This window comes from Oncorhynchus masou, chromosome 29, assembly GCF_036934945.1.
Source record: "Oncorhynchus masou masou isolate Uvic2021 chromosome 29, UVic_Omas_1.1, whole genome shotgun sequence".
Classification (NCBI taxonomy): Eukaryota; Metazoa; Chordata; class Actinopteri; order Salmoniformes; family Salmonidae; genus Oncorhynchus; species Oncorhynchus masou.
This window is the reverse complement of record NC_088240.1, coordinates 73,815,610-73,840,980: the sequence shown is the minus strand read 5'-3', so window position 1 is coordinate 73,840,980 and position 25,371 is coordinate 73,815,610. Positions and strand designations below refer to the sequence as shown.

At 42.9% G+C, this 25,371-nt stretch overlaps 2 protein-coding genes across 7 annotated transcripts in view; both read left to right on the top strand.

Annotated features, from left to right (window-relative positions):
• Positions 1-5,833: 5,833 nt before the first annotated feature.
• Positions 5,834-17,965, top strand: si:dkey-79d12.5 (maternal B9.15 protein). Of its 2 annotated transcripts, XM_064946099.1 has the most exons (6): positions 5,834-6,018; positions 11,623-11,714; positions 12,714-12,890; positions 14,584-14,721; positions 15,382-15,721; positions 15,931-17,965. In XM_064946099.1, the coding sequence occupies exons 3-6, from the start codon at positions 12,718-12,720 to the stop codon at positions 16,132-16,134; spliced, it is 855 nt and encodes a 284-aa protein (XP_064802171.1). In that variant the 5' UTR covers positions 5,834-6,018; positions 11,623-11,714; positions 12,714-12,717; the 3' UTR covers positions 16,135-17,965. The 2 variants fall into 2 exon arrangements, with proteins under 2 accessions (XP_064802171.1, XP_064802170.1); XM_064946098.1 differs by lacking the exon at positions 11,623-11,714.
• A 6,504-nt stretch (positions 17,966-24,469) lies between these two features.
• Positions 24,470-25,371, top strand: part of kcnn4 (potassium intermediate/small conductance calcium-activated channel, subfamily N, member 4) — a 51,699-nt gene continuing 50,797 nt past the window's right edge. For 4 of the 5 annotated variants that reach the window (XM_064946094.1, XM_064946096.1, XM_064946095.1 and 1 more), the window contains exon 1: positions 24,470-25,116. In XM_064946094.1, the coding sequence (XP_064802166.1) occupies positions 24,835-25,116 (282 nt within the window). In that variant the 5' untranslated portion in view covers positions 24,470-24,834. The remainder of the gene's footprint in view (positions 25,117-25,371) is intronic. The other variant, XM_064946093.1, reaches the window with a different exon arrangement.

Here is a 25,371-nt window from a genome sequence, read left to right as displayed (position 1 = left end):
TCACCCACCACAACAGGACCAAGCGGCGTGGTAACGGGCAACAGCGGCACAAAGAGGAATGGACATGGGACGGCAAGGGTTGCTACACATGGGAGGAGATCCTGGCGGGAGAGCAGAGGCAGCCGGAGAGAGGAGCCGGCGATATGAGGGAACACGGCTGGCAAGGAAGCCCAAGAGGCAGCCCCAAAAATGTCTTGGGGGGAACACAGGAAGTATGGCGAAGCCAGGTAGGGAGACCTGAGCCAACTTCCTGCGCTTACCGGGGGGCTAGAGAGACCGGGCAGGCACCGTGTTATGCTGTGGAGCGCACGGTGTCCCCAGTGCGGGTGCATAGCCCGGTGCGGTACATACCAACTCTGTGTATCGGCCGGGCTAGAGTGAGCATGTGTGTGATGAAGAGTGCCATGAGTGCCATGAAGCCGGCTCTATGCATCTGGTCCCCTGTGCATCTCCTTGGGCCGGCTTACATGGCACCAGCCTTGCGTACGGTGTCGCCGGTTCGCCTGCATAGCCCAGTGCGGGCTATTCCACCTCGCCGCACTGGCAGGGCAACCGGGAGCATTGGTTGGTCAGGCTCGGTGCTCAAGAGCTCCAGTGCGCCTGCACGGTCCGGTCTATCCGGTACAACCTCCACGCACCAGCCCTCCGGTGGCAGCCCCCCGCACCAGGCTATCTCTCCGTCTCATCCCTACAGGTGCTCCCGCCTGTCCAGTGCTGCCGGAGCCTTCCTCCTCTCCAGCGCAGCCGGAGTCTCCCGCGTCTCCAGCGCTGCTAGAGCCTTCCTCCTCTCCAGCGCTGCCGGAGTCTCCCGCCTGTTCGGCGCTGCCAGAGCTCCCGCCCCTCATTCCAGAGGCACCAGAGCTACTCAGTCCAGCTCTGCCAGAGCCTTCCTCTCCAGCGTTGCCGGAGCTTCCAGTCTGCCCAGCGCCATCTGAGCTACCCGTCTGCCCAGCGCCGCCTGAGCCACCCGTCTGCCCAGCGCCGCCTGAGCCGCCAGTCTGCCCAGCGCCGCCAGTGCCGCCAGTCTGCCCAGCGCCGCCAGTCTGCAAGGAGCCGCCAGTGCCGCCAGTCTGCCAGGGGCCGCCAGTGCCGCCAGTCAGCCAGGGGCCGCCAGTGCCGCAAGTCAGCCAGGGGCAGCCAGTGCCGCCAGTCAGACAGGGGCCACCAGTGCCCCTCAGCCCAGAGGCGCCAGAGCCCCTCAGCCCAGAGGCGCCAGGGCTTCTGCCCCTCTGTCCCGAGCTGCCCCCCCCGCTCTGTCCCGAGCTGCCCCCCTCTGTCCCGAGCTTCCGCCCCTCTGTCCCGAGCTTCCGCCCCTCTGTCCCGAGCTTCCGCCCCTCTGTCCCGAGCTGCCGCCCCTCTGTCCCGAGCTGCCGCCCCTCTGTCTAGTGGGGTCATTTAGTAGGGTCGCTGTGGTTAGGAGGCCACGGAAGCGGACAATGGGGCGGACTAAGACTATGGTGAAGTGGGGGCCACGTCCAGCACCAGAGCCACCACCGCGGACAGATGCCCACCCAGACCCTCCCCAATAGGTTCAGGTTTTGCGGCCAGAGTCCGCACCTTGGGGTGTCCGCCTCTCCTTCGACAAAAGAAAACCGTTACACATAGACAAGATCCCACAAAGCACAATGGGGAAATGGCTGCCGAAATATGATCCCCAATCAGAGACAATGATAAACAACTGCCTCTGATTGGGAACCATACCAGGCCAACATAAGTCACTAATCACCTAGATGACCCACCCTAGTCACTATCACGCCCCAACCAACACAGAAAATAAACAGCTCTCTATGGCCAGGGCGTGACATGTACATACATACATATTTATACTCCGGACTCCGACATTGCCAGTCCTAATATTTATATATTTCTTAATTCCATTCTTTTATTTTTTAGATTTCAGTATATTGTTAGATATTACTGCACTGTTGGAGCTAGGAACAAAAGCATTTTGATTCACCCGCAATAACATCTGCTAAATATGTGTATGAGAGAAATAAAAAATAAAACGTATTAGATTTTTTGATGGTGTATGCATGTTTAGGCCAGTGCTTGACTTGGACTGAAATAGGTGCCGGTACTCATTTTGGGTGCCGGTACTGTTTATAATTAGGTGCAGAAACCCCTCAATACTCTTTAGCTAATATTCTATGGGAGGTGCAGGAACTCAAGCAGAAGAAAATTTGAGGTGCCAGTAGTCAGTTCTGGGGAGCTCCTGCCCAACTCAAGTACTGTGATTAGGTAAAAATAAAAATAATGTCCTGTTTGGAACACCGACAAGTAGAGAATTAAAAAAAATATATAAGTGTGTGCCCACCCAGGCCCACCCGTTCCTACACCCCGGGTACCATGGGTCAACTGTGTAACAATATATGAGATGCCTAAATGTACTTGAGTGAACTTAACCTTACTTTGTCTCTCTTGAATCCCCACCTCTCCCTCAAGCTGTGTGGAGGGCCTTACTCTAAGAGCTCTAAGGAGCCAGACCAGTCTTGGCTTTCAACACTCTCTGTCAGTCCTGATTGTAACAGGAAGCCAAACAACCCGTGGCTCTTTGGTCAAATTAATTGCTTGTTTAAAGGCATCAAGACAAAAATGCAATCAGTCTTGCCGTCAATGACCGGAATGACCCACTGAGACGTAGGCTAAGAAAATGTATGGGGAGAGAGAGAGAGAGATGCAGAGAGCCGAGAGCAGAGGGAAGATAGCAGAGGGGAGAAGGAGAGATAGTGAGAGAGACTTTGTTCAATATTCCTTTTGTCGTTAATTAATATTCCTACTCATATACTCTCCCATCCCACCTTCCCTCCCTCCATCTCTCTCTCTCTGCGATCATTTCCTCTTGACTTGGCATCTGGGACAGGGACTATGATCCAATGGAGGGAGGGAAGCAGGGGGTGGGAGAGTAAAGGAGAGACCAGACAGCAGTCTAACACACTGTTCTCTGGCCAGCTCCTGCTAAGGTGACGACATTGCTGAGCCACCCTAGAATTTGAATGTGAAGAGATTAAGTGTGTGTGTGTGTGGTGGGGGGTGATAGGAATTAGAGATGAGAGAGAGAGAGAGACAGAGAGACAGAGAGAGACAGAGAGAGAGAGAGAGAGAAACATGGGACACCTCAGACCAGTCTGCCCTCTGCTGGTCAAAAAGAAAGTTTGAGAGTGTAGCCTGTAAAAATCTATCAGAAATCAGACCCACAGCTCCAGCAGTGAGGACCAATAGGTCACAGCAGCTCATTAGTTGCCATGGCGCCCTAGCAGCAGCCTAAGCACAGAGTTCCTGTACATTTGTACATACATTTGTACATATTGAGAATATTCAAAGTAGCCATCCTTTGCCTTGGTGACAGCTTTGCACACTTTTGGCATTTGTCACGCCCTGGCCATAGAAAGCTTTTTATTCTCTATGTTGGTTAGGTCGGGGTGTGACTAGGGTGGGTCATCTAGGGGATTATGTTTCTATGTTGGCCAGGTATGGTTCCCAATCAGAGGCAGCTGTTTGTTGTTGTCTCTGATTGGGGATCATATTTAGTCTTCACTATTATTATACAATGTAGAAAATAGTAAAACATAAAGAAAACCCTTTGAATGAGTAGTTGTGTCCAAACTCATGACTGGTACAGTATATTTTGCTTTATGCTGTTTTTTCTAACATTAAACTTTACAGATTTGAAGACAGACTGGCAAGTCAACGGTTTTTGTCTTGGCTAGCTCGCTAGCTGACTAATAATTATTTTCTTTGGATGATTTGGACACTGTACCAGCATTTGGACACTGTACCAGCTTTTTTGTTTCACCTGGCTGCCGGTGCCTGATCTTTTGAAAACATAAATGGAAGAGTCAATTATGCTTGAGGTATATGAGAATGTCGGCACCAAAACACAGAAAATGACAACACCACGAGCTGAACGGAAAACCCAATCTGAAATCTGTTTGTAGACTTCCGGATATGTGATCTCTAAATGATAACCATTTCATTGAATACCTCAATGTTCTTCACAAGTTACATTATAGAAATGACTTGAGTTCCAGTGTTAAAATGCAAAACATCAATTGAGGAGTCACCTGAAGCTTGAGAGGAAAAGGAGATGCAGTGGAGGAAAGCAGTGCTGAGGCAGAGGGCTCGTTGTGAGGACGACTGGCTACCACTCTGAACCGTGTGGTAAACTTTCTGGCGCCTGGAGCTGCTAAGGCATCACCCAAGTGGTTGCTACACATTGTGAAGGAGGAGAAGTCCAGTGGCTACATGACTCAGGCTGGTTCCAAGAGTCGCCCTCTACAAGATCATCATCAGACTCCATCTCAACAAACATCTCCCTAACCACATTAATCTGATCAAGCCATGAACTGACCCTCTACATTTTTGTAGGATGTATGCGCTCAAATACTTGGTTGACCTAGCTAGCTATAACTAGGTGACTCGCGATGATGTATTGGTTGACCTCGCTTGCTATCACTAGGTTACTCACGATGATGTATTGCTTGACGTAGCTAGCTATAACTAGGTTACTCATGATGATGTATTGCTTGACCTCGCTTGCTATCACTAGGTTACTCACGATGATGTATTGCTTGACCTAGCTAGCTATAACTAGGTTACTCATGATGATGTATTGCTTGACCTAGCTTGCTATAACTAGGTTACTCACGATGATGTATTGCTTGACGTAGCTAGCTATAACTAGGTTACTCACGATGATGTATTGCTTGACCTAGCTAGCTACTATTGAGATGCAGCCTGTGTATCAATTACAGTGCCAGTGTTGCTATTGAATGAAAGTCCTCAACACAGTGACACAAGATGCAGTCCTTCAGTTTAATGTGTTGCTGTGAGCCACTGGCATTTATAGATGGTGTATTGACTCAGAGCACTGTAAGCAGCCATCCAGGAGGGCCTTCAGGAATTTCAAGGCTTCTTCTTGTAGCAGTCTGGAGGATGTTTTTGAATACAAGCCTAAAATGTAGTGTCTTGAATTTGGTTGACAAGAACATTATTATTTTGATGAAAGAATGAATGTGCCCCCGGACGTTCTTAGGTAAACTGTGACTACCTGTCCTAAGTTAAATATACATCAGTGGTGAAGCCTACAAGATGCTATAGGCATGATTGATAAGCGCTTAACTTAATCAATGATTCCCGAGTGGAAGAATAATTGCCCTTATGTACTGTATGTTAGACAAATTACGCAACGTGACATATAAAAACATGCCTTAGGCCTTTAGACGTGTTTTCTTGTTGTGTCAAAACGTCTGGTTGTCAGAGACGACTGATGACACCAACATGCAGGCCTATGGAGTCACTTTGAAATTAACGTGGAAGCTTACCACAGGTGAATTTCAAGTTTGAGTAGACTGGCATTTTACTTTGAGGGGCTGTTGTTGTTATGGTAGTATTACAAGCCATGTGTTTTTATGCCTACTATTCATCAATATAAATAATAATAATAATAGGTGAGGACTATAATAAGGTTATAACATGGTGAGAATTACATTTCATCCTTACATGTTTTTGAATGATAGCCTGTGATAGTAGAAGACTATCAGTTCACCGGGGCTTACCATATTTGGTCTGTAGTGGGAGTCTCTGGTTGTAGTAAAAGGGAGTCAGCATATTGCTCATAGCTCCGAATAAGGAAGTGAGTCATATTTACGGTGTAACTTCTCGCTTGCAACACTACGCAACACAGGGAAATTTCAATTGCATTATCATTCGCGTCCTCTCTCCTCTTAACCTTGTCATAACCCATTGGAGGAGAAGGTCAGAGGGGCGGGACTTATTGCTTTCTCATCCAATGGGTTTTGAGAAAAGGCGAGAGAGAGGACGCGAGGAGTTTGCAATTGAGATATTCCCACAGACCAACGCAAAACCAGGAACGTGGATCGCTTTGAATGTACGAAAAAGAGAACAAGGAAGCAACATGTGCCGATAACTATACAAGTAATATGATCACAGCAATATAGAAAGGAAATAGAGAAAATAGTAATTGTACTGGATATTTAAAATACTGCGGTTATTATACAGGTAAGTGAGAAATATTGAGAAGTGTACCATATTTGTAAGTCAACCATTTGATGAGATTGAAAAATAATTTTATAAACAAATGTTGGCTCTTTCCACGTGCTTTAAATAACTTGGTTATTACAAACGTTGTACATGTATTTATTATTTAGGGAATATGTTGCTTAATGACTAGAAATTACAGCAATTACAACAGCCTACTCACCACGACAATCCTTGTAGCATATAACAATTTAATTGAAGCCTAGTATAATTGTTGTTTAGCTTTTTTTATTCCCAAATCGAAGTATTATTTAAGTTTGTATATTTTAAACAATTTAGACTTCATCTTTAGGATAAACGCGGAATCTATTCAAGGAAACATTTAGAATTTCCAATTACATGGGGGGATTTCCGCGTTGAGAACCCACTCCCCTGTTCACAATGTTTTCGAAAGAGGCAAAAAAAAAAGAAAGTCTGCGCCACAACGCGGAAAATTACAAAAACCACGGGCTGAACGGAAAACCCAATCTGAAATCTGTTTGACGTGTAGCCTACAGGATGTGTGATCTATATGATAATGATAACAATTTAATGTTCTTCACAAGTTACATTATAGCAATCACTTGAGTTCAAGTATTAAAATGTATCCAATCTCTGCAGTGTGGACTCTTTTCATAGGCTCATAGGACACTCAAATCCACTCTTTTAGATCTGAAGTTTCAGTGGTTTTCTTGCAATTTACATGAACTTGCTATCAACAAGACTCACCACATGGCATGGGCCAACAATCTAATGTATTGTATATGCTGCTATAACATTACTGTGCTATAACCATAATCTTCCAAGCAGCCATATTACACAACAACAAACATATTCATTAACTGGTGTCAAATAAATACAGACAGCATGTATAACACAGAAGCTTCTCACTGCCAGTGTTCACTCATCTTAATAGGAACTAGTTATTATACAATTATTGGTTATTATATAGGTTATTGAACTTTTCTCACCCTTGCACAACATGGACTGACATGTATGTTGTTATTGGGCTGTAGAGAGGTCATGTCTCGGTCTTTACACAAAGATCAATACAGGGGTTGCTGCAATACCAACACCTCAGTGTTACTGCTTTGTCTGTTAGAGGCAATGGGCCACTGTGTACTGTCACTCATAGACTCTGCTTCTGGAACGGTTGCTCTGCTTGTAAATGCAATATACCCCGGCTCCTTTTCACCTCTTTATCACCTGATTTACTTACCGAAAGGGACATCTCAATAGGAGGTCCAGGTATGACATGGAACAGGGGGGGGCACATACACATATTTAGCAATGTTATTGCGGGTGTAGCAAAATGCACACAAATCTAAAAGTAAAACAATGGAATTAAGAAATATATAAATATTAGGATGAGCAATGTCAGTGTGGCATTGACTAGAATACAGTAAATATGGTATATAGTATATACCGAATGCAGTATATACATATGAAGTGAGTAAAACAGTATGTAAACATTATTAAAGTGACTAGTGTTCCATTATTAAAGTGGTTCCATATCTATGTACATAGGGTAGCAGCCTCTATGGTAAAGGGTTGCGTAACCGGGTGGTAGCCAGCATGTGATGGCTATTTAACAGTCTAATGGCCTTGAGATAGAAGCTGTTTTTCAGTCTCTCGGTCCAACCTTTGATGCACCTGTACTGACCTCTCCTTCTGGATGATAGTGGGGTGAACAGGCCGCGGCTCGGGTGGTTGATGTCCTCTATTTTCCCCTCAAGCGAGAGAGGATGCCAATCACATCAGACCAACTCCTTGAAGTTTGCAGTTGTGTTGAAGAAAACATTATTTTTCTCCAAACTTATTGTTTTAACCTTAAGTGTGTGTACCAGAGGAGGCTGGTGAAGGGAGGACAGCTCATAATACCGAATGGAATGGTATCAAACATTCCATTTATTCCGTTCCAGCAATTACTATGAGCCCTCCCCAGTTAAAGTGCCACCAGCCACCATTGGTGTGAACATTGCTCTATTTATACTCTGGATATTCTTTTTTAACAGGAAAAGTTCAAAAATAGCCTGAGTGCTTCTATAAACCTCTTGGCCCCCTTGGGAGCATAGGGCATCCACCATAGCTCTCCACCTCACTTCTGTGTGAGGGCTTTTGATCTAGAACAGGTATTCCCAAACGGGGGTACACACAATGCCGTCGGGGATATGCCAAATAAAAATGTGATTCGAACTGTTCATTTATATTTTCCAACGAGGCTATACATTTGGGTAAGTTTTCTTTCTCGTCTGAGTAGCCTCGTTTCACTGCCAAAAATGTAAGTAATCCATCTAGTGTTCAGCAAAATAACAACACAATGTCACGTACGGTTAGCCTAATCATATAATTAACATCCAATCACAAATCTCTCGTAGGAATTCCACTAATGATCCGTATGTAGCCAAGCGTAGCTGCTGCTCGTGTTGGTATCTGTACTGATGGCGCAAAAGCCATGACAGGGAGACATAGTGGAGTGTAATGCCCGTGCAAGCAGTTACTCCCGACACCACTTCGTTAAACTGTAGAATACACAGAGAGGCTCTTGCTGCCAAGGGAATGCCTGACAGCTTGAAAATAAAAGAGAGCCGGACACTCTTGGAGCTCAGATGCCTGACAGCTTGAAAGACGTTTTGGACACTACAGTGAAAATGGTTAACTTTGTTAAAGCAAGGTCCCTGAACTCTCGTGTATTTTCTGCATTATGCAATGAAATGGGCAGCGACCATGTAACACTTACAACATACAGAATAAGTGCGCTGGTTATCAAGGGGCAAAGTAATGACACATTTTTTTAATTGAGAGACAAGCTTAAAGTTTTCTTTACTGACCATAATTTTAACTTGTCTGACCGCTTGCATGATGACGAGTTTCTCACATGACTGGCCTATCTGGGTTATGTTTTTTCTCACCTGAATGATCTGAATCTAGGATGCCCTTTGCAACCACGTACCTATGTGAGAGTGGATTCTCGGCCCTCACTAGCATGAAAACTAAATACAGGCACAGACTGTGTGGAAAATTATTTAGACTGAGACTCTCCAATACAACCCAACATTGCAGAGTTATGTGCATCCTTTCAAGCACACCCTTCTCATTAACCTGTGGTGAGTTATTCACAATTTTCGTTGAACAAATAAGGTTTTATATGAACGATGGTTAAATAAAGAGCAAAATTATTGATTATTATCATATTATTATTTGTGCCATGGTCCTATAAGACGTCTTTGTCAGTTCCCACGAGCCGGGTTGTGACAAAAACTCACATTCATTCTTATGTTTCATAAATGTATCATATAGTGTGTGGCAGGCTTACAATGATGGCAAAAAAAAACTACATTTGAAAGTGCGCTGACCTGTCACGCCCTGACCATAGAAAGCTTTTTATTCTCTATGTTGGTTAGGTCGGGGTGTGACTAGGGTGGGTCATCTAGGGGATTATGTTTCCATGTTGGCCAGGTATGGTTCCCAATCAGAAGCAGCTGTTTGTCGTTGTCTCTGATTGGGGATCATATTTAGACGGCTTTTCCCCTTTGTGCTTTGTGAGATCTTGACTATTTTCAACTGAAAAATTTAATTTATAGACAGGAAGATGTTTAATTCTGGTCTCGGTGGTCCTAACATATTCTAATCTAATCACAAGCAACGTCCACATCAATCCAGTCTAAATAAGGTAGTGAATGATTTAGTCATGACAGCGATAATGGCACTTTAATATGCAAAGTTTATGATGTCAGATGAGGCAACCAGTAAATGACTGGGCCATCATCTAACATGAGGTCAGCTCTCTGAGCTGTAAGAGGTTTCACACTAGACTGCAGAGTGGAGTGGAGCATTGCACAGAATGAAACTTCTCACCACCTGTTGACTTCATAACCCTCGCCATTACATGCCCTGGCCTAGATACTCCACAAGAACCACATTACTAAGTTCAGAGATGCTCATGTCTCTCAATTTGCCTCTCAGTGTCCTCAGTGATGTACAGCAGTGGCCAAAATATGTGTCTGTTAGTTACACTTTTGAGAAATGGCTCTACAGTTGTAGAATCTTAATTTGATCACTCTGTTGTTGCTGAAATACACCGCAGGAAATGCAGGGGAGCACACTAACACATATTAACAATATTGCACTTTTCATGTAGCCTACCTTTGGCGAGCTGATGTCCTAACCACCGATCAAGCAACATTATTGACTTAACGTTCCAATCCAGTCGCTGCAGGATTATTTTGCTGTGACAATACAGGTCAAATTTAAGATCCTACATCTATATGTTGCTGTGCAGTCTGAAAAAGAACAAACATGTGGCGATAGTTGTGGTCGATATTATTAGACTGAAAGACATTATGTGGCTGTGAAGTTAGAGAAGTGGTCAGACTGGGAACAACTCGGTCAGAACAATGTGATGAGTCAGTAGTCTGTGTCTGTAACAGTCTGTGTTACTGTATTTCTGCAAAGATGTAGGATCTTTATTTGGTCACCCTGTTGTAGGAGAACCTTCCTGCATAGCAGGACATTTTAAATTTGTAGTGTATTTGAGGTTTAAAAAGGCTTCTGAAGTTGATAATTTCCACTTCGAAATTTCAGACTTGATTTTCCCTTACAAATGTGACCCCTACAGAAACATACATAAATTATAATCCACATAATAATTCACATTTTCTGGTGCTGCAGGATTGTTTTCCTGCTATAGCAAAACTCAAATTAAGATCCTACATCAGTAACTTCTCACTGACATTCCAATTGGGTTTCAACGTGGTGATGAAAACAATCTTTTTCAGTCTATTCAAATTGGTCCATGTCACGTTTTTAGACGAAATCACATGTATAACCAAATAGTCTACCCTTCTTCTGTATACCTCTAAGGTAAAAAGGAATACCATTCTGTCACCCCCCCCTGTAAATATCCTGTTGCCTATCTAACATTCTTTCTTTCCACCGGTGGTGGGACAAGGCAGTTTAAGAGTGCAGACTAGAGGCACCACCTGCAAATGCTTTTCAGTTATGCCAGCTATCTGAAACAGGAAATCCTAGCTGAAAAACCATTGTCAGCTGGGTGTAGAGAGTTGTCTTCAGACTAGGGGTACTGTTTGTAGTGTGTATCTGTGTCTGTCTGCGTGTGTGTTTATGTGAAAGAGAGATAGAGGGAGAGAGTCTCGACATAACATCCTGAGGCACACTGAGTTCTTCAAGGACTTGTGACTGTGTACTGGTAGAGTTCTAATGAAAAATGCATTCTGTTATTGAATAAGATTCAATCACAGTACCATGTGATCATCAAAAGCATTTGAAAGCAATATTGTGAAATAATAATGTATTGAATAGGACTTTGTTCCCTCACCACCTGGTATTTCTCTACAACTGAGTGACAACGTGGTTACTAACTGTATAAGCTCACTGAACCTACCCCACTGGGGCAACACTGGTTGAATCAACATTGTTTCCTCATCATTTCAACCACCTAAATCAATGTGATGATGTTGAATCAACGTGGGAAACTAATTGGATTTGCATCAAGTCATCAACGTAAGGGTATTTAGTATTTTTTTCCACCTAAATCCAATGACGCAATTTTTCTTCTCTCTTCAGATTTGATGTTGAATTCAGGCTAGTTGACACTCAACAAAATGTAAATCAAAACTAGACATTGAACTGACATCTGTGCCCAGTGGGACTGTACGGTAAAGCTATTTGTTATGTTGGTCTTAAGGGAAATTAACATCTTGTGAACTGTAGAAACAAATTGTTTCTGTATAATTGCTCAACAGTTTACGTAATGCCATTAGTACATATTTGTGTCACCAGACAAAGTCTGTCACCTCCGGGAAGATGCTTAAGGTGGAATATAATTGTCACGCCTTCCTCAAGCTGATGCAACTAATGTTTATTTCAAAATCTCCCTGACTCTCTCTGTATGTCAGGTCTACACTAACAACAACAATTAACCCTCGCACCTCGACAAAACTAGAGCAGGAAGTCAACACACTTGCACTCCTCACATACGTAGTTTCATGATGGCTAATCAGATACACTGGCTCAGCGTTTCTGCTATGCTGGCAAACATTACACTTCTTTGACCTGTACTGTAGGCAGGGGTTGTACTGTACCTTCTCCCCTGTGTCAATCTGACACTGTCTGGCACTATTGAGAAGAAACAGACACTATCTATCAGAAGGCACATACTGTACCTTTTGTCTGTAACTGAATCTGACATGTTTTGCGTATGCAACATATTGAAATGCCAACATGGCCTATGAGTCTATTTGCATCTTGTTTGCCTGTATACAAACTACGACCTATGACCTTTGGCTCCCAGTTTGTTTCAACAACAGAAGGCCAGTCTGACTTGCGTACATTGAACATACACCTCTAGTGTAGTCTGAAGGTAATGATAATAGAAAACACACAGTGGCTAAATACCCTAGGAAATGGTCTTATCCGAGGAGCTGACTTCCTCCTGCCCAACACGAGATTGAAAGGCTGACTATGAAATAGGGCTATTCTGGGGTTTGAGGAACTGTGGTTGACATTTGGTTGACAGTGGTGGTAGCTTGTGAATTGTACACACGCTGTAGTTTCGGGAATATTTTTTTCACGCTGTACAGTTGGTTAAAATCTTCTAAATTAGTTGAGTAGCTTTACAGGATAGACTAATGTTTTCTGCACCTATTTCCTCACAGAACTATGAAGAGAGAGGTCAACGCCGGGGTGAATTTCCTGAGACGCCTAGCCGTGGAGCGGGGTGGCTTAGATGGAACCAAAGCTGACGCTTTTGCTGGAAAGCTGCGGCAACTTCTGTGCGACAAATTCAAAGACCACTGGTACCCCGACAACCCCAACAAAGGACAGGCATTCAGGTAAACAACAAGGGAAGTGAAATATTAAAGAATTGAAGTAACTGGGTTGTTATTTCGTGTGGATGTCTATGAGAAGATACATATACAGTGCTGTGAAAAAGTATTTTTCCCCTTCCTGATTTCTTATTTTTTTGCACATTTGTCACACTTAAATGTTTCAGATCAAACAAATTTAAATATTACACAAAGATAACCCAAGTAAACACAAAATTGAGTTTTTAAGTGATGATTTTATTTATTAAGGGGAAAAAGCTATCCGAACCTTCATGGCCCTATGTGAAAAAGTAATTGCCCCCTGAAGCTAATACCTGGTTGTGCCACCCTCAGTAGCAACAACTGCAATCAAGCATTTGCGATAACTGGCAATGAGTCTTTCACATCGCTGTGGAGGAATTTTGGCCCACTCTTCTTTGCAGAATTGTTTTAATTTAGCCACATTGGAGGGTTTTCGAGCATGAACCACCTTTTTAAGGTCACGCCACAGCATCTCAATCGGATTCAAGTCCGGACTTTGACTAGGCCACTCCAAAACCTTCATTTTGTTTTTTTAAGCCATTCAGAGGTGGACTTGCTGGTGTGTTTTGGATCATTGTCCTGCTGCAGAACCCAAGTGTGCTTCAGCTTGAGGTCACAAACTGATGGCCGGACATTCTGCTTCAGGATTTTTTTGGTAGAGATCAGAATTCATGGTTCCGTCAAATCACAACAAGTCGCCCAGTTCCTGAAGCAGCGAAGCAGCCCCAGACCATCACACTACCACCACCATATTTGACTGTTGGTACGATGTTCTTTTTCTGAAATGCTGTGTTACTTTTACGCCAGATGTAACGGGACGCACACCTTCCAAAAAGTTCAACTTTTGTCTCGTCAGTCCACAGAATATTTTCTCAAAAGTCTTGGGGATTATCAAGATGTTTTTTTGCCAAAAGTGAGAAAAGCCTTTATGTTCCTTTTGGTCAGCAGTGGTTTTTGCCTTGGAACTCTGCCATGGAGGCCATTTTTCCCTCATCTCTTTCTTATGGTTGAGTCATGAACACCAACCTTAACTGAGGCAAGTGAGGCCTGCAGTTCTTTAGATGTTGTTGTGGGTTCTTTTGTGACCTTTGGTAGGTCGGGTACTCCTGGGGAAGGTTCACCACTGTTCCAAATGTTTCCATTTGTGGTTAATGGCTCTCACCGTGGTTTGCCGGAGTCCCAAAGCTTTAGAAATGGTTTTGTAACCTTTTCCAGACTGATAGATGTTAATTACTTTGTTTCTCATCTGTTCCTTCTTGCTTTTTGAGATCTTTTGGCCTACTTCACTTTGTCAGACAGGTTCTATTTAAGTAATTTCTTGATTCATCAGGTCTGGCAGTAATCAGGCCTGGGTATGGCTAGTGAAATTGAACTGCTTTCCAAAAAATGTGATTAACCACAGTAAATTCATGATTTAACAAGGGGGGGCAATTACTTTGTCACATAGGGACATGAAGGTTTGGATAGCTTTTTTCCCTTAATAAATAAAATTATCACATAAAAACTAAATTTTGTGTTTACTTGGGTTATCTTTGTGTAATATTAAAATTTGCTTGATGATCTGAAACATTTAAGTGTGACAAATGTACAAAGGGGACAAATAGTTTTTCACAGCACTGTATATGATAAGTTGACTGAGGTCCAGGTGAACAGCTCTCTGCCCTTTGACCTCTCTTAGGTGCATCAGGGTAAGCGAGGGGGTGGTGTATGATGAGGAGGTGCTGAGAGCGTGTGAGGAGAGCAAGCTCAAACCCAGCGAGCTGGGCCTCCCATGCGAAATTGCGCTGTGGATCGACCCACTGGAGGTGTGCGCACGGTGAGTCACACTATGTTACTCACACGTGCACAGATGTACACACACAGTGAGACAGTGACATACTCAGTCTCAGAAGGCAGAGGAAGAAAGCTTTCATTCATCATTCATTGTACAGTCATACAGTCAGCTCTCTGGAGGTACCATATTTATCATCATGATGCATGTGTTGTACAAACCTGCCCACTATGTGATGACTCATCAAGTTACGGTAGGAGGAGGGTGAGAAAATACAACAACTACAATGAGGGAATGATCCTGAGGGAGACTTTTACTGCAGTGGGCTAAATCACAGTCACAGTGATTATTGGTAGTCTTAAACATATCTATTGTGAAACAAAATATACACCTCACACACATGGTTATGGGCTTAAAGAAGAAGACATCTGTACCATGTCAGATATAGAGTTGTATTACATTATGAGTTTGCATCCCAAGATTGCACTTTCTATACATCACAGAAGACTGAAATATTAAAATAACGTTTGACATAGAAACACCAGATTTTCGATTATGATTATGAAATTATGAAAAATATGAATAACATTCCACCCATGAGGCCACTAGGTCATTTGACTGCAGGAAATGGCTACAAGGTGGTTTATAGGTCATTCCAATGTGTTTTCTTACAGAAACTAATGTATTCTCTTTCCTCTCTCACAGGTCAGGGGAGAACTGCAGGTACTTCACAGTAGCACGTTTCAAAGAAGGAGAAGAGGAGGATAAGGAAGATGTGAAAGGAGACAAAGATGTTGACCTGGATACGTCTGACTACCACTCTGCCAGCTCATCTGACTGTGGCTCTGCTGTCTCCAGCGATACAGAGGAGGAGGGGAAGGATGGAGAGACGGACGGAAGAAAAGATGGGGAGAAGACGAAAGAGAAAGAGGGAAAGAAAGAGAAGGAGAAGGCGGAGGGCGAACCTTATGTGATTGCCATGATGCCCAGGGTTCGGGACAGGTTCCGGGGGGAGCATGCTCAACAGAAGATCACCAAAACACTGGTAAGAACTTTTTGGTTAATCTACATCACCTTAATGTGGTACCAAATCTCCCTCTCTGACATCCACAATGTAGCACTATGGACACGTGGATTCACGTAGCACCAGATCCTACACATCCAGAGGAAGTGATCTCTAAGTACTATCTGATTGAATTGAAGATGAATTATAATCAAAATCCTATCTAAGTTCTCTCTCCCTATGTTCTCCAGCTCCAGCCCACCTCACAGCATTACTTCTACCACCCTGCCCCTGTGTGGCCCACAACATACAAGAAGAAGGGTCCTGTGTTCCTCACCACAATGTATGCGCCTCCACCTCCTCCAGTGTTCGGCTACTACCTCCTGCCCCAGCCACCCCCGCAGTTCATCATGCCTTATGCCACTCTGCAGCCATGGGGGGCTGTGAAGAACTAAACCAACTGGTTGGAGAGGGGGAGGTTAAACTGCTATTTTACATATGAGCCGATCACGCATTAAGCCAATCACAATGGGTCTGTGCAGGTTTTTGAAGGTGTGGGTGAGGCGCAATTAAGATAGTTTGACAAAATATTTGAAGGGTTAGCGAGGAGCAGAACTTGATTCATTATATCATTTTTTGATTGCCGTACACTTAATTATTTTCTTTTTGGTGACAATCAGTTTTGGGGATTTCCTCTATGTAACTTTCTTAGGTAGAATTGCCACTGAAGTAAACAGGGATTATACTAAAGCAAGCATTTAGTAAATATTGCTACAGGCACTTCCCTAAGGGCTACCAGTGGGGTTAGGGTAATCCACTGATTAAAAGTAGTCTATTCATATGATTCGTATTGACAAAAAGCAGTGGAACTGGCTTTGAGTTACAGAGTGTAGTTTGAGGGCTGTATTCCTTCATTGGGTGCTCATAACATCTCAGGAATCCTCAGTAATAAGCTGAAAAACAAAGCTTCTTTGATGATTTTAGATATTTTTGTAAATATTATAGACTACCTTTCACCTGTCACCTCTAAGCATCAACATTGTAAATATGAACTGTAAGATACAGAGCAGTTCATGGTCCTGGTGGGCCTAAAATACTTCTGGTTTTTGTTTCTACTGGTAGTTAATTGGACTCACCTGGTGTCACAGGTCTGAATTAGTCCCTGATAAGGAGAGGATGAAAACTAGTAGTGTATCAGGACCTAGATTGGACAGCCCGTAGACTGTAGTGAAATGCAGTTACATGTAGTAACATACGTACCGTGTCTCTTGAGTTCTCTGAAGCTGCATCTAACTGCACATCATTACAATATAATGTATCAATACGAGACAATGGTCTTATTATTTTTGACAATTCACTGTGATTGTAACCTGTATATTTTACCTGTCAAGTACAAACCTCTCTCTATTTTATAATAATTAACAGACCAACCAGAAGCTTTTTGTACATACTGTAACCTGTTAACAAATAGTAATTATCAACCACATTTGCTTTTTGAATTTGTTGTAATTTATTTTTCCACCGGTGGGTGGTACCAAAATCACTGTTGTAAAGTCAAATTCCATGCATTTTTATGGATATTCTTTATTTTACATATCTTGATAAAGTTTGTAGTGTTGGTGCATGTATAATTTTAAAAGTTCTTTGTTTATCATTTCCTGATTTATAAATCTTTAGTCTGCTAAAGCCCAGATTGAAGAACATCACAATTGTGATGTACTCTTATAATCTCCACCCGGCACAGCCTGGTTCCTCTCTAGGTTTCTTCCTAGGTTCGTGCTGCATTGATTGCTGTTAGTGGTTTTAGGCTGGGTTTCTGTATAGCACTTTGTGACATCTGCTGATGTAAAAAGGGCTTTATAAATAAATGTGATTGATTGATGGGATAAAATGGGTCTGCACTGAACTGTATACACTCCTGTATAATCAGTCTTCCATGGATTTACTGTAAATAGTTTTATATATTGGAAATTAAAAATGCTTGGGTGATCCAAATGTTTAGCTTTAATATGAATAGATGTTTTCATAACTTAATACCTATATTCTCTATTTTTATACTGGCTTTTATTGGCCCATTGGTCTGCTCTGGATGTATATTTATTCAATTTTATGAATTGCCTTTTCACTTGTTCTGAGTACAGAGCAGTACTTTCTATTCACACGATTCTTACTGTATTTGATAGACAATTGTCCATGCTAATGTTTATGTTAAGCTGTGTCAGTTTTTATACTGATATCATCTCTCTGTTTTGTCAGCACATATCATTAAATCAATCGATTTATAAAATGAAATTGTGTTTTTGCAATCTGTTACCTTGTGTATACTGTACTGTTTCACACAGACAAATACTGTATTGAGAGAATATGTATATATTTACATGCTGCTATAACAGCCTCCACTCTTCTGGGAAGGCTAGTAGATGTTGGAACATTGCTGCGGGGACTTGCTTCCATTCAGCCACAACAGCATTAGTGAAGTCGGCACTAATGTTGGGTGATTAGGCCTGGTTCGCAGTCGGCGTTCCAATTCATCCCAATTGTGTTTGATGGGGTTGAGGTCAGGGCTCTGTGCAGGCCAGTGAAGTTCTTCCACACCGGCATTGTCATGCTGAAACAGGAAAAGGCCTTCCCCAATCTGTTGCCACAAAGTTAGAAGCGCAAAATTTTATTGTACACTATAGCAACTAAGGGACCTAGCCTGAACAATGAAAAACAGTCCCAGACCATTATTCCTCCTCCACGAAACTGTATAGTTAGCACTAGCATTGGGGCAGGTAGCGTTCTCCTGGCATCCGCCAAACCCAGATTCATCCGTCGGACTGCCAGATGGTGAAGCATGATTCATTCATCACTCCCGAGAATGCGTTTCCTTTGCTCCAGAATCCAATGGCGGCGAGCTTTACACCACTCCAGCTGATGCTTCGCATCACGCATGGTGATCCTAGGCTTGTGTGCGGCTGCTCAGCCATCAAAACCATTTCATGACGCTCCCGACAAACAGTTCTTGTGCTGACGTTGCTTCCAGAGGCAGTTTGGAACTCGGCAATGAGTGTTGCAACTGGGGACAGATGACTTTTACTCGCTTCGCGCTTCAGCACTCGGCAGTCCCATTCTGTGAGCTTGTATGGCCTACCACTTTGCGGCTGAGTCGTTGTTGCTCCTAGATGTTTCCACTTCACAAATAACAGCACTAACAGTTGCCCGGGGCAGCTCTAGCGAGGCAGAAATTTGATGAACTGGCTTGTTGGACGGTGCCACGTTGAAAGTCACTGAGCTCTTCAGTAAGGCCATTCTACTGCCAATGTTTGTCTATGGAGATTGCATCGCTGTGTACTCAAATCAAATTTATTTATATAGCCCTTCGTACATCAGCTGATATCTCAAAGTGCTGTACAGAAACCCAGCCTAAAACCTCAAACAACAAGTGTAGAAGCACGGGGGCTAGGAAAAACTCCCTAGAAAGGCCAAAATCTAGGAAGAAACCTAGAGAGGGACCAGGCTATGAGGGGTGGCCAGTCCTCTTCTGGCTGTGCCGGGTGGAGATTATAACAGAACATGGCCAATATGTTCAAATGTTCATAAATGACCTGCATGGTCAAATAATAATCACAGGCAGAACAGTTGAAACTGGAGCAGCAGCACGGCCAGGTGGACTGGGGACAGCAAGGAGTCATCATGCCAAGTAGTCCTGAGGCATGGTCCTAGGGCTCAGGTCCTCCGAGAGAGAGAAAGAAAGAGAGAAAGAAAGAAAGAATTAGAGAGCATACTTAAATTCACACAGGACACCGGATAAGACAGGAGAAGTACTCCAGATATAACAAACTGACCCTAGCCCCCCGACACATAAACTACTGCAGCATAAATACTGGAGGCTGAGACAGGAGGGGTCAGGAGACACTGTGGCCCCATCCGATGATACCCCTGGACAGGGCCAAACAGGAAGGATATAACCCCACCCACTTTGCCAAAGCACAGCCCCCACACCACTGGAGGGATATCTTCAACCACCACCATCCTGAGACAAGGCCGAGTATAGCCCACAAAGATCTCCGCCACGGCACAACCCAAGGGGGGGGGGGTGCCAACCCAGACAGGAAGATCACATCAGTGACTCAACCCACTCAAGTGACACACCCCTCCTAAGGACGGCATGAAAGAGCATCACTCAGCCCCTGTAACAGGGTTAGAGGCAGAGAATCCCAGTGGAAAGAGGGGATCCGGCCAGGCAGAGACAGCAAGGGTGGTTCGTTGCTCTAGAGCCTTTCCGTTCACCTTCACACTCCTGGGCCAGACTACACTCAATCATATGACCCACTGAAGAGATGAGTCTTCAGTAAAGACTTAAAGGTTGAGACCGAGTTTGTGTCTCTCACATGGGTAGGCAGACCATTCCATAAAAATAGAGCTCTATAGGAGTAAGCCCTGCCTCCAGCTGTTTGCTTAGGAATTCTAGGGACAATTAGGAGGCCTGCGTCTTGTGACCGTAGTGTACGTGTAGGTATGTACGGCAGGACCAAATCAGAGAGATAGGTAGGAGCAAGCCCATGTAAAGCTTTGTAGGTTAGCAGTAAAAACCTTGAAATCAGCCCTTGTCTTGACAGGAAGCCAGTGTAGGGAGGCTAGCACTGGAGTAATATGATCAAATTTTTTGGTTCTTGTCAGGATTCTAGCAGCCGTATTTAGCACTAACTGAAGTTTATTTAGTTCTTTATCCGGGTAGCCGAAAAGTAGAGCATTGCAGTAGTCTAACCTAGAAGTAACAAAAGCATGGATTAATTTTTCTGCATCATTTTTGGCCAGAAAGTTTCTGATTTCTTTCAATGTTACATAGATGGAAAAAAAGCTGTCCTTGAAACAGTCTTGATATGTTCGTCAAAAGAGAGATCAGGGTCCAGAGTAACGCCAAGGTCCTTCACAGTTTTATTTGAGACGACTGTACAACCATTAAGATTAATTGTCAGATTCAACAGAAGATCTCTTTGTTTCTTGGGACCAAGAACAAACATCTCTGTTTTGTCCGAGTTTAAAAGTAGAATGTTTGCAGCCATCCACTTCCTTATGTCTGAAACACAGACTTCCAGTGAGGGCAATTTTGGGGCTTCACGATGTTTCATTGAAATGTACAGCTGTGTGTTATCCGCATAGCAGTGAAAGTTAACATTATGTTTTCGAATGACATCCCCAAGAGGTAAAATATATAGTGAAAACAATAGTGGTCCTAAAACGGAACCTTGAGGAACACCGAAATTTACAGTTGATTTGTCAGAGGACAAACCATTCACAGAGACAAACTGATATCTTTCCGACAGATAAGATCTAAACCAGGCCAGAACTTGTCCGTGTAGACCAATTTGGGTTTCTAATCTCTCCAAAAGAATGTGGTGATCGATGGTATCAAAAGCAGCACTAAGGTCAAGGAGCACGAGGACAGATGCAAAGCCTCGTCTGATGCCATTAAAAGGTCATTTACCACCTTCACAGGTGCAGTCTCAGTGCTATGATGGGGTCTAAAACCAGACTGAAGCATTTCGTATACATTGTTTGTCTTCAGGAAGGCAGTGAGTTGCTGCACAACAGCCTTTTCTAAAAATTTTGAGAGGATTTGAAGACACTCGATTTTATACACCTGTCAGAGATGGGTGTGGGTGAAATAGCTGAATCCACTAATTTGAAGGGGTGTCAACATACAGTACCAGTAAAAATTTTGGACACGCCTACTAATTTCAGGGTTTTTCCTTTAGTTTTACTATATTCTGCATTGAAAAATAATGGTGAATAACACACTAATGTAGTAACCAAAAAAGTGTTAAACAAATCCAAATATATTTTATATTTGAGATTCTTCAAAGTAGCCACCCTTTGCCTTGATGACAGCTTTGCACACCTTTGCACACCCATGGCATTCTCTCAACCAGCTTCACCTGGAATGATTTTCCATTGTCCTGTTGAAAAACAAATGATAGTCCCACTAAGCGCAAACCAGATGGGATGGCATATTGCTGCAAAATGCTGTGGTAGCCATGCTGGTTAAGTGTTCCTTGAATTCTAAATAAATCACTGACCGTGTCACCAGTAAAGCACCCCCATACCATCACACCTCCTTCTCCATGCTTCACGGCGGGAACTACACATGCAGAGATCATTGGTTCACCTACTCTGCGTCTCACAAAGACACGGGTGTGGAACCCAAATCTCAAATTAGGACTCATCAGACCAAAATACATATTTCCACCAGTCTGATATCAATTGCTCATGTTTCTTGGCCCAAACAAGTCTCTTTTTCTTACTGGTGTCCTTTAGTAGTGGTTTCTTTGCAGCAATTTGATCATGAAGGCATGATTCACACAGTTTCCTCTGAACAGTTGATGTTGAGATGTGTATGTTACTTGAACTCTGTGAAGCATTTCTTTGGGCTGCAATTTCTGAGGCTGGTAACTCTAATGAACTAACTCTGGCTCTTCCTTTCCTGTGGCGAGCCTCATGAGAGCCAGTTTCATCAAGTGCTTGATGGTTTTTGCGTCTGCACTTGAAGAAACTTTCAAAGTTCTTGAAATGTTCTGTGTTGACTGACCTTCATGTCTTAAAGTAATGATGGACTGTCATTTCTCTTTGCTTATTTGAGCTGTTCTTGCCATAATATAGACTTGGTCTTTTACCAAATAAGGCTATTTTCTGTATACCACCCCACCCATGTCACAACACAATTGATAGGCTCAAACGCATTAAGGAAAAACAAATCCAGCAAAGCTGACACCAAGGCAAAGGGTGCCTACTTTGAAGAATCTGAAATATAAAATATATTTCAATTTTTTTAACACTTTTATGGTTACTACATGATTCCATATGTGTTATTTTATAGTTTGATGTCTTCATTATTATTCTACAATGTAGAAAATAGTAAAAATAAAGAAAACCCTGGAATGAGTAGGTGTGTCCAAACTTTTGACTGGTACTGTACTTTTGTATATATAGTGTACTCCGGACTCTGACATTGCTCGTCTTAATATTTCTATATTTCTTAATTCCATTATTTTAGTTTTTAGATTTGTCTGTATTGTTGTGTATTGTTAGATATCACTGCACTGTTGGAGCTAGGAACACAAGCATGTCGCTACACCCGCAATAATGTTTGTGTATGGAGATTGCATGGCTGTGTGCTCAATTTTATACACCTGTCAGCAATGGGTGTTGCTTAAATAGCAGAATCCACTCATTTGAAGGGGTGTCCACATACTTTTGTATATATATATAGTGTACTATGTTGGCCTTGGGCCCAGTATTTATCAAATCAGTCTCCACCAATTAACCATAACCCTGTTTTCACAACCTCTCCCGGACACTGATACAGAGACCAGGTCAGGTCAGGTCGTGATACAGATACCAGGTCAGGTCCAGTAGAAAGCCACTCTGAGGCGGTCATCCAGTCACTTAGAGCCGTGAGAGTAGTGACACTGTCGTCAGCAGCAGCCCAGGACAGGATACCTTGTCGGAAGGATCCGTGTGGGGTGAATGCGTCACATGGCCCAAGGTCATGACGCTGTTCCTCCCAGGCATAGAACCTAGGAAATGGGGTGAGAGATTGTGTTCACTACACTATAGCTCAAGGATTTTTGAGGAATGTTACTTCGGTGTCTGGGGAAGGTGGGGGGGCGGGATAGTTATCTAAATGTCACTTATTGCATCAGTTTGTTGGGGAGAGATAACGATCTCTAGAGTTTAGAGGTTGAGACATCTGAGACCAGTACAAAACAAAATACAACAATTACGAGGTGACGTCTACATTCCATGGGACGTTTATTAACAGTAAAATAATAACAATGCAGTTTCATTCAAGAGAGCCTGAAAATCCCTCTCATATAAATGTGTGTCTGACAATAAATAGTTGGCTACATACTGTATAACATTGTCCCTAAATCTCAATAAACACCCTACTCCTTTGTCCACCAGAGGTTACCCTGGAGCTGTGAAAGTGTTGTTTGAGAATAGGCTCACCATGTCAATGCACAGGTAAATAACAACAGTACTAGTCTACAATGTGCTTTTTATTGGTGGCCTATGTGACAGCTTATTTGCAATTGATAATGCCAAAATTGATTAATTAATTCTAGAAGGCTACAGAATAGAATTTTGGGAGCACACAGTATTGTGGAATTTTTAAAACAATTTGTTTTGACAGGGATTGCTGGATTTAAAAAAAATCTATTTTTTATCAGTACTGTAATTAATGGAACACATCACTGAAATGCCCATCAAAATGGTATTTCAAAAAGAGAGCGACAAGCTAAAATAGCTGTCCCACTTAATTGGTGATTGACCCTCACCATCTGAAATTATCATATTTGATCATCCTGTCATAAAACCCTTACATCCTGTATCTTATGCAATTACCAGCCTCTATAATTATCCAATGAGTAGGCTAGCCTACATCTGCGTGAGGACCCCCCCCCCAACACACACACAGATGTGAAGTACTTAAGTAAAAATACTTTTAAAAACGTAAAAAGAACGTTTTTTTGGGGTATCTGTGCTTTACTTTAATACATTCCTAAAGAAAATTGCTTAAAAGACGGAATTTGAAATTATTTATACTTGTACTTTTCCTTTTGATACTTAAGTATATTTAGAACCAAATACTTTTAGACTTTATTAGTATTTTACTGGGTTACTTTACCTTTTACTTGAGTAACTTTCTATTAAGGTATTTATACTTTTACTCAAGTATGACAATTGGGTACTTTTTTCCACCACTGCATGCACGCACACAGAGAGAGCGAGAGAGAGAGAGAGAAAGAGAGAGCGAGAGAAAGAGAGAGCGAGATACTTTTTTTATGGCGCACTCTCATACAGTATATCCTCATAACCCTTGCAAATAAGAATAGCGCCCCAGTCAACTGTCAGTGGTGAGCGTATCACATGCCGCTCGTGGAGGTGTTCGATGTTCGTGTTCAGGTGAGCTCATACAGTGAGTTATACAGTCCTTATGCCGCTACTTTCATGAGCCACGGAGAGGAGGACCTGGGACACAGCTGGCCCATCGTGGTATACTTTCCCGCACTCCAGGGAAGAGCACGGACAGGGCAGAGGCGGGACAGTGAGAGGACGAGGCATCAGAGGACAACAACACCGAGAGCGGACACAGCCGAACCCATCGCGACATGGAGATGACAACCCGCAATTTGCACCTCGACTCCAAAGTTGACAATTGCGATGGAGTGATCAACAGAAATGGCGGTGACATGACGGAGATATCTGTGCCTCTGTCCCACTCTGGGAAGCGTATGCCTCAAATCGAGGAGGGCAATCTTTATAGATTGCGAGATAGAAAAGTTTTATTGGAGAACAAAAAGTGTCTGTGCGCATGGGCTCTGGGCACCGCGCTGCTTGGGACACTGCTCATGATACTGCACGCGGAGCTGTGTCCGTTTATTTACCAACCGGTAAGTCATTTTGGTCACGTCACATTCCGTAAAATTCACTTTCAACTACCAACAAGACTGTTAAAATATAATAATGCTAACAAATTTATCAAGGAAAGCATAACAAATCCCTGGCAATTAAAGTTGTTTGCTGTTGGTTTTCAGTTTCAGTGAAATAAAGTGGACCTACATTATAGTCTTGCAACTCTCAAGTTGAAAGAGAAGAACTGAAAGTGCTGTTTCCATTTAAAAATTATAAGATCAAGACAGTGAACT